Source organism: Podarcis liolepis (assembly GCF_965112155.1).
Source record: "Podarcis liolepis genome assembly, chromosome: 10".
NCBI lineage: Eukaryota > Metazoa > Chordata > Lepidosauria > Squamata > Lacertidae > Podarcis > Podarcis liolepis.
In genome coordinates, this window is record NC_139562.1 from 2,198,514 (window position 1) to 2,208,029 (window position 9,516).

The 9,516-nt window shown below is 47.7% G+C and overlaps 1 protein-coding gene across 2 annotated transcripts; it reads left to right on the forward strand.

Moving 5' to 3' along the window:
• Window positions 1-120: 120 nt before the first annotated feature.
• On the forward strand, window positions 121-9,249 carry LOC310687394 (C-type lectin BpLec-like). Of its 2 annotated transcripts, none has more exons than XM_083462445.1 (6): window positions 121-181; window positions 1,889-1,980; window positions 2,614-2,726; window positions 3,998-4,129; window positions 8,314-8,440; window positions 9,005-9,249. In XM_083462445.1, the coding sequence occupies exons 2-6, from the start codon at window positions 1,908-1,910 to the stop codon at window positions 9,100-9,102; spliced, it is 543 nt and encodes a 180-aa protein (XP_083318571.1). In that variant the 5' UTR covers window positions 121-181; window positions 1,889-1,907; the 3' UTR covers window positions 9,103-9,249. The 2 variants fall into 2 exon arrangements, with proteins under 2 accessions (XP_083318571.1, XP_083318572.1); XM_083462446.1 differs by having other exon boundaries at window positions 124-181; window positions 2,617-2,726.
• The last annotated feature ends 267 nt before the right edge of the window (window positions 9,250-9,516 follow it).

Below are 9,516 nucleotides of genomic sequence, written 5' to 3' on the forward strand. Positions count from 1 at the left end.
AGTTGGTTGGAGGGGCAGGATCCTCTTGAGACTTTGTTTGCAAGAGGGTTTGAGACATGCCAGGTGCAGGTTAAGCCTCCCAGCCCCTCCCTCTTGTAAGGGTATATAGCAACCGCTTGGCACCTCGGCCTCACTCTGCACCCGGGGACCAGCGCAAAAAGGGAGCGTTTTAATCACAGAGGTGAGTGACTGGTGAGAAAAAGGGCCCTGTCCTTTGTCTAGTTTCACGAGGGCTGGAGCTGAGGGTTTCTTTGATGTTAAGCAGGCATTCCCTTAGAAGGGAAGAGCTGTAGAGTTGGGAGGTGACCCCAAAGGTTCTCTAGTCTACCCCCCTGCAATGCAGGGAACCAAAGCATCCATGACAGGTCGCCACCCAACATCTGCTTATATGACAACAACAACAACAACAACTTATTATTTATACCCTACCCATCTGGTTGGGTTTCCCCAGCCACTCTGGGTGGCTTCCAACTGAATATTAAAAAAATACAGCGTCAGACATTAAAAACTTCCCTAAACGGGGCCACCTACAGATGTCTTTTAAAAGTAGAATAGTTGTTTATTGCCTTGACATCTGGTGGGAGGGCGTTCCACAGGGTGGGTGCCACCACCGAGAAGGCCTTCTGCCTGGTTCCCTGTAACCTCACTTCTCTCAGGGAGGGAACCGCTAGAAGACCCTCAGAGCTGGACCTCAGTGTTGAGGCAGAACAATGGAGGTGGAGATTCTCCTTCAGGTCTACTGGGCTGAGGCCATTTAGGGCTTGAAAGGTCAGCACCAACACTTTGGAATTGTGCTTGGAAATGTACTGGGAGTCAATGTAGGTCTTTCAGGACCGGTGTTATGTGGTCTCGGCGGCTGCTCCCAGTCACCAGTCTAGCTGCCGCATTCTAGATTAATTGCAGTTTCTGGGTTGCCTTCAAAGGTAGCCCCACGTAGAGCGCATTGCAGTAGTCCAAGCAGGAGATAATTAGAGCATGCACCACTCTGGTGAGGCAGTCCATGGGCAGGTAGGGTCTCATCCTGCGTACCAGGTGGAGCTGGGAGACAGCTGCCCTGGACACAGAACTGACCTGCGCCTCCATGGACAGCTGTGAATCCAAAATGACCCCCAGGCTGTGCACCTGGTCCTTCAGGGGCACAGTTACCCCATGCAGGACCAGGAAATCCCCCACACCCGCCTGCCTCCTGTCCCCCAAGAACAGTACTTCTGTCTTGTCAGGATTCAACTTCAATCCATTAGCTGCCATCTGTTAGCTTAAATGCATCCAAGGAAGGAGAGTCCCCAAACTTCTGAGTTGAGACCATTCCACTGTGGAACAGCTCTTGCTGTCAGAATGTTCTCCCTGATGGCTAATTGGAATTTCCTTTCTTGCAATTGGAAGCCATGGGTTTGAGTCTTCCCCTCTGGAGCTGCAGAAAACAAACTTGCTACATCTTATTTGTGACAACCCTTGTTATCATTCCTAACAATTTCCCAGGAGTTTGAGGGTGGAGCAACTTCCCTCTGAGACCTGCTAGCTCAGGGGTCAGCAAACTTTTTCAGCAGGGGGCCGGTCCACTGTCGCTCAAACCTTATGGGGGGCCGGACTATATTTTGGGGAAAAATATGAATGAATTCCTATGCCCCACAAATAACCCAGAGATGCATTTTAAATAAAAGCATACATTCTACTCATATAAAAACACACTGATTCCCGGACCGTCTGTGGGCCGGATTGAGAAGGCGATTGGGCCAGATCCGGCCCCTGGGCCTTAGTTGGCCTACGCATGTGCTAGCTGGTACCCAAAGCCTTCTGGAGTAGCCAGCCTGGCAGCCCAGCCTTGGGGCTTGTGGGACATCCTTGCCTTTCTCTGCAGTGCTTCCTCCCTCCCTCCATCTCCCTCCAGGCAAGGAAGGATCCAAGCCATGGGGACCGCGGCTTACATCATCGTTGCTCTGAGCTTCCTTGGCCATTGGTCTGGCAGCCCCTCTGCAGCAGGTGAGTCGGGGTCCCTCCTCGCTCCTCTGTGCCTTGGAGAATCAGTGGGCAAAGGGCCAAAGGGAAGGACCAGACTGGCATTCAGAGGGGCACGTGGGTCAAAAAAATCAAAAACCCCTGAGAAACGGACCTTGAAGCCTTGGATCTGGGCCTAGAAATGCAGTGAGCCCCCAGTGAGCTTCATGACCGAGTGAGGATCTCAACCCTAGTCTCCCAGGTCCCGATCCAACACTCTAACCATTACAGCGCACTGCCTGTTTCCTGCCTGTTCCTCATTTTGTTGACTTGGCTTAATGGGGAATTGAAAGAGCTTGAAGTAAGTAAACTGGCTATCTTGGTTCGTTTCTTCTGTGTTTACCCTGCTATTGTCTGTGTGGGAAATATTCTTCTCACAGGAGATGGAGATTAATTTTTGCTGGTGACGCCTGATGGCTGTGCTGATCTTTGCACAAAGTCTTAAGAGATCAGGAAGCCTGCCAGGCCAGTGGCCCATCTAGTCACAGAAATGTAGAGTTGGAAGGTATCCCCAAAGGCCATTTAGTCTAACCCCCGGCAGAGCAGTAACCGCAGCAAAAGAATCCCAGGATCCTGTATCTCTCTCTCTTTGGTCTTCATCCAACCCTCTTTCAAAAGCAGCTGAAGACTCGATAGAGGGCCCCTCTTCTCCTTGCCCGACGGACTGGCTCTTCTACGAGGGCAGCTGCTATGGATACTTCTCTGACCGGAAGTGTTGGAAAGAGGCTGAGGTGAGTCCCGAGTCGTGCCTGGATCATTCACACCAGACCCAACACCCGGCAAGGCTGATTTTCCAAAGAGACGCTCTTGAACTGATGGCATTATTTATTTATTTACAAAAATATACATTAAAAAGCAAACAGATGAAGCATACATTAAAAGAAAAATGGGTAAAAGATAAAACAATCTTACAATGTCGATTTTTTTAAAAAAAAATTCACAAAATTGTCCAGTAGCACCTGAGACCAACTGAGTTTGTTCTGGGTATAAGCTTTTGTGTGCATGCACACTTCTTCAGATACTTCTGATTTATTTCGACTGCGTCAGACCAACACGGCTACCTACCTGAATCTAGAATCTTACAATGATTATTCTTAGACTGATGTAGATATTGACTTACATATAATGAAATTATCTACAAATCTAAGATTTATATGGTAATATAGTTATACAAGACAGTATCTAAGGGAAAAAGAAAGAAAAATAAAATAAAAAAACAACTGTGTCAAAATGACAATTGAAACAATAAAAATACCCATCTATTGTAAAGTAATACTTAATATAATTCAAACCAATATTAGTGTCTTTTTGTACATTTCAACCTTCAGTTTGGGTTGAATCCCTTTTCAATTTATTATATTGTTGACTTCCTTCTACCTCATTGCGGTTTCAGTTCGAGTATTCCTATTTCCCCCCTGTATTTAATTGTTTTTCCTCATCTTGGAATGAAGAAAAATATTTTACTATCTGCAAGATTATTCAAGACACAGCCAAGTCTTATTGTTGGAACCTTGTTTTGTTAAGTAATTGTTAAAACATTCCCATTCTTTTTTACTTTGTATTTTCTTTTCTTTTGCTTTATTGTTCATAACTGCATCCATACAACATAAACTTGAATTCATTGTTACCCACAAGTCAAAGTCATAAAAAAGGAATATATATACAAATTTCCTAACAATAGATTTTCTCCATCAACATTTGACTTCCCGTCCTTTCCATCTTCCTTTCTTTTTAATCAGCTTGTTGCTTAGCTTAACCATTTATTTAACAAATAGTCTTTTTTTTAACTTTGTCTGTTGATTGATTTCTTATTGCCTCCGTCATTTTTGCGATTCCTCTCCAGACGGTGTAGGTTCACTCTTCCACTATTTGGCTTCTAAAATTCTGGCTGCTTTCACTGCGTAAAGAAAGATTCTCTTGCTTTCATTTGGAATGCTCACTGTTAGGATTCCTAATAAAAACGCCTCTCAACTGACCTCACTCTTGTCCTGCCCTGGCTTAGGAAGAGTGCCAGCAACAAGGTTCTCACCTGGCTTCCATCCTGACCAAGAAGGAGTGCTGTCGCCTCCGCAGGTACCTCTCCAGGTTTCGGCCTGACGGGGACGTCTGGATCGGGCTCCACAATATTGCCAAGGTTGGTCTCCCCGCCCCATGTGCACCCTCCAACCCCCAGCTTAAGCAACCCCCACTCCCCAAAGCTTAGCCCCTTCACACAATTTCATTTCGTTCTTTATTGCCTTCCCTTTACCCCAAGGTCCCAGGGCAGGTTGTAGCAATAAAACACAGCATAAAACCCCCCAATTAACAACAACAACAACAACAACAACAACAACAACAACAAAATAATAATAATAATAATAATAATAATAATAATAATAATAATAATAATAATATATTATTTATGCCCTGCCCATCTGGCTGGGTTTCCCCAGCCACTCTGGGTGGCTTCCAACAAAATATTAAAATACAGTAGTCTGTTAAACATTAAAAGCTTCCCTAAACAGGGCTGCCTTCAGATATCTTCTAAAAGTCTGGTACTTGTTCTTCTCTTTGACATCTGGTGGGAGGGCTTTCCACAGGGCAGGCACCACCACCGAGAAGGCCCTCTGCCTGGTTCCCTGTAACTTGGCTTCTTGCAGTGAGGGAACCGCCAGAAGGCCCTCAGAGCTGGACCTCAGTGTCCGGGCTGGACGATGGAGGTGGAGATGCTTCTCCAGGTATACTGGACCAAGGCCCTGTAACTTGCCATTGCAGTGGTACCTCGGGTTAAATACTTAATTCATTCCGGAGGTCCGTTCTTAACCTGAAACTGTTTTTGACCTGAAGCACCACTTTAGCTAATGGGGCCTCCCACTGCTGCCCCACTGCCAGAGCACGATTTCTATTCTCATCCTGAAGCAAAGTTCTTAACCCGAGGTACTGTACTTTTTCTGGGTTAGCGGAGTCTGTAACCTGAAGCGTATGTAACCTGAAGCATATGTAACCCGAGGTACCACTGTACAGGGATGAGTTGGGCCCCCAAACTACACAACTCAAGCAGGGACCCACATGCCACCCCCTCAGCCATTTTGATCTGCAGAATTGGCACTGCTACATACCATATTGGCCCGAATATAAGCCGCACCCACGAATAACCCACACCTTTAAAATTAGGGGGGGGGGAGAAAAAAAGACAATACCCAAATATAAGCCGCTTCCTAAAAATTCTGCAGACACTCACACCTGTAAATGGCAGAAGTAGAAGAAAATCCTACAGCAATATCATAAAAGCCGATTTTTGTAAGGTCGTGAATTTAAGCTGCACTTTTCACAGTTGGAATTTTGGGGGGGAAAGTGCAGTATTCAGGCCAGTACGGCAATGCCCGTTGCGCATTCGTAAAGATAAATTCACAACCGTAGTTTAAAAGATACAGGAAGCTGAAACACTAACACAGGTTGGAATTCACAGCAGCCTTCTAAGCTTCTGGGTGTAGGCTTGCCTAAAGAGGAATGTTTTGTAGCAGGCGCTGAAAAGAGCACAGGGAACGCACTTGCTTGATCTCAAGAGGCAGGGAGTTCCAGAGGGGAAGGCGTTGTCAGTCAAAATGATCTGAGTTCTGTTCTTGGAGTTGGTGACCTCTTGCTTCAAGATAAGAGTATAGGAACAGGAATACACTTTTATGGTCAGAAGTACAGGAAGGAAAACCCTTTTATGGTTAAGAGTACCGGAGCAGGAACTCCTGTGGTGTCAACCTGCGTGTATAGGCTGACGTGGCTGGATTCCTGGGGAAGGGGGGAAGAGGGTGCCTGGAGGATATATATACTGCATGAAATTTCTCATTTCTTTGGACTTGCTGTGAACTGACCACACAAGTGCCTTCTGCTATCCGGAGAGCAGAATAAACTCTTTCTTTGAATCAACCTCGGTGTCATTTGACTTCCTCCCTCCCTCCCGGGAGCAACGCAGACCCAATCGGTGAACTCCAATAAGGCTACACCACAAGCCCACCCGAAGCAGTCAGGTGGGCTTGTGTGGGGTAAGGATATCTCATGGGTAAATGGGTCCCAAGTTATTGAGGACTTTATATACTAATAGTAACGCCTTGAGCTTGCCCTGGAAGCAAACTGGCAATCAGTGCAGACTGGCTGCATGAAGTCTACACTCCTGAAGCACATTCAAAGAGCTGTCTTTCCTGCAAAGAATTCTGGGTGATGTAGTTTGTTAAGGCCTTTCTGGGAATTGTAGCTCTGAGAGGAATTAAGGATGCTTTGAAGGCAAGAAGGTGCATCAAATGTGGTTTAAAGGCCATAGTTTCCTTGTTGCTCTCCGTGACCACATTCTGAGAGCTTTAAAATAATGCTTCTGACATTATTTCCATCTCTGAGAGAGAGAGAGAGAGAGAGAGAGAGAGAGAGAGAGAGAGAGAGAGAGAATTGTTTCCATCAGTCCAGGAAATGCTCATGTCACCTATTATTATTTGCTAAATGACCGTGAAAAGATGACTATTGTCAACATGGGTGTGCTCCAAAAGGCTCTTAGCTTCTCCCCAGCCCTTTCTATTTGCTTCGATTCATCTATGCTCTGTGCAAACTCCCTCTCCCTAGTGCACAAACCCACACCTTTTGTTTTAAATGGGGGAGGGGGGAAGCAGTGCATGAGTGAACAACTCCCCCCCCCCCCACTGCCCCAGTCTTGCTCTTCCTCTGCCCCAAGGCTGCTCCTTCCCCCTCCTCTTCATTGCTGGAGGGCCGGACCAGAGACTGACTGAATTTGCTTGCATGCTGCTTTTACACTACTATGATATGTGCCCAGATTGGCTTACGGAAAATATAGCAAACGCTCAGAATATCGAAATAACAGAGTCCTGGAAATGCAGACATACAAAATACAGAACGTGTTGGCAAATGACAAAAGAAATGAGAACAAATCGACAATGTGGCAAGAGTAGAATAAATCCAATATTTGTTGTTGTTGTTTAGTTGTTTAGTTGCGTCCGACTCTTCATGACCCCCCGGACCAGAGCACACCAGGCACTCCTGCCTTCCACTGCCTCCCACAGTTTGGTCAAACTCATGCTGGTAGCTTCGAGAGCACTGTCCCACCATCTCGTCCTCTGTCGTCCCCTTCGCCTTGGGCTTCACAATCTGTCCTTCCAGTGAGCACTCAGGGCTGATTTCCTTCAGAATGGATAGGTTGGATCTTCTTGCAGTCCATGGGACTCTCAAGAGTCTCCTCCAGCACCATAATTCAAAAGCATCAATTCTTCAGCGATCAGCCTTCTTTATGGTCCAGCTCTCACTTCCATACATCACTACTGGGAAAACCAGAGCTTTAACTATACAGACCTTTGTTGGCTAGGTGATGTCTCTGCTTTTTAAGATGCTGTCTAGGTTTGTCATTGCTAAATCCAATATTACAAAACAAACAAACAAACAAAACACCCACAAAACATTTACCGTAAGTTGAGAAATGCAATTTTTCTAACAATAGCACAGTCTTGCTGCACTCCAAAGAGCCTGGCTTTAAAATCAGCTACAAATCTAGCTAACAGTCACCTTGTCCAGCCCTCATTCTGTTCTCACCTCTGGGTTGCATCATGTTCCATTCAGGAAACAGCTGGTGGCACACTCTCCTTCCCTGGAAGTCTTTAAACAGAGGAACTGTTTAGGTGTGGTTCCTCTGCATTGCAGGGGGTTGGACTAGATGGCCCCTGGTGTCCCCTCCCAACTCTCCAATTCTGTGCCAAAAGCAACAGTTTGTCATTGGCAGCACGGGAAGCTGCTGCTTTCTCTCGTTGCCCATCTAGCCAAGGGTCCAAGGGTGTTTATCGCAGGCTGTGACACTTTTAATTAGGGATGCTGTGGGGGACTCTGCCCTGAGCCCTTCTTCATGCCAAGCAAGTACTGTTTTTACTTAGTTATTGCATTTATATCCTACCCTTTTCTCCAAGAAGCTCAAGGCCAACCTGTAGTTCTCCCTTTCCTCATTTAATCTCCAAAACAACCCTATGAGGTAGGTCAGGCTGAGAGAAGGCAGGGACCAGCTTCCAAGGCCGCAGCCATTGAGCTTCTCAGCCCAGTTCTTCTTAGCTCCTAGTCTGATGCTCTAACCACTACACAAGGCTGCCTCGCACTTAGTTGGGAGCCCTCACCAGATCGAGCCTGATGCCTGTGGCAGGGAAGTCCACTACCAACCATTACTGGGTGCTTTGGGGGAAGGTGCCCCTGTCTGAACTTTGCTCTTATGAGTCTATGGGAGCCCCTGTCCTCCTCCTCCTCCTTCCACGCACCCCTCAAGGCACAAGGGCCACCCCTTCCTCATTTTCTGTGTTCCCCCAGACTCCTGGAAGCACATCCTGGCAGTGGAGTGACGGACTCATCGCCGACCACACGCAGTGGAGCACCGGGCAGCCCAATAATCATGACAAGACTGGCGAGTGGTGCGTGGAGCTGTGGCGAACTACAGGTGAGAAGCCTGGGGACAGGTTTCCATTGCGCTCTGCGGGCTGGGAACCCCCTTGCTCCCCTTCTTCCTCCCTGACCCTGGCGGAAGGGAGACAGGGTGCGGTGGGTCTTTGTCGCAGAAGCTGGTTGTGACCAGGGCTGACTGGCCAGTGCTTATGCTGCCACGAACACCGCCTTCCTCATGACCCAGAACCTCAGGACAGCCTGGCTGCAGCAGATGAATCAGGCCCAAGTGGGGGTGGCGGGGGGGGGAGTCCACCTACTCCAGCATCCTTTTGGTAGAGCAGGAGACGCTTCCATCTCAAGGTCGTGGATTCGATCTCCATGTTGGACAAAAAGATTCCTGCTGTTTGACAGTGGAAAGGTCTCCCTCGGAAGGTGATGGCTTCTCCTTCCTTGGAGATTTTTAAGCAGAGGCTGGCTGGCCATCTGTCATGAATGTTTTCGTTGAGATTCTTGCATTGAAGCCGGTTGGGCTGGATACCCTTTGTGGGTGCCATCCAACCCTACCATTCTGCTTCTGCTCATCCCAAATTTTGGCACTAATTCCTGTCTCACCTCTTAGGTTTCAGAAAATGGAACGACGAGCTCTGCAGCCGTAAGAACAGCTATGTCTGCAAATACGAGGCTGAGATGTCTGCCGCGGAAAATGGCTGCGAGTGAGCAGCAGAGGCGGGGGCCTCCTCTGTTCTCCGCTGCCCTGGTGGGCTTCCTTCTCTGCTGCTTGGCCTCTCCTGTGCCAGGCAGAAAAAAGCTCTTCCTTTCCCATCCTTTCCGGCTGCCACAGTGTGGCAGCAATAAAGTCTCTGAAGCAAGCAGCTTTCTCTGTGCCTGTCCCTCCATCGCACCTTGAAAGCACACGCCAACGATTCAGTGAGTGCGCATTGCTCTGGCACCAAAATTTGTGGGTGCCCAGCCCCTTCAAGGGGAATTTGGTGGGTGCTCTGGCACCTATGCCACACTCTAACACCACTGGCTCTCTTGGATTTGTGACCGATGCTTTTTCATTTCTTCAAAATCCCATCTGAAAGATCTTCACCCCTTTTCTATCCTGCCCTCCCCAAAACCCACTTCCCC

Coding starts and splice junctions, on each gene's coding strand:
- LOC310687394 (XM_083462445.1), top strand. CDS start 1,908: ATGGGGACCGCGGCTTACATCATCGTTGCTCTGAGCTTCCTTGGCCAT. Junction 2,727..3,997: donor AGTGTTGGAAAGAGGCTGAG/GTGAGTCCCGAG, acceptor GCCCTGGCTTAG/GAAGAGTGCCAGCAACAAGG. Junction 4,130..8,313: donor GGCTCCACAATATTGCCAAG/GTTGGTCTCCCC, acceptor GTGTTCCCCCAG/ACTCCTGGAAGCACATCCTG.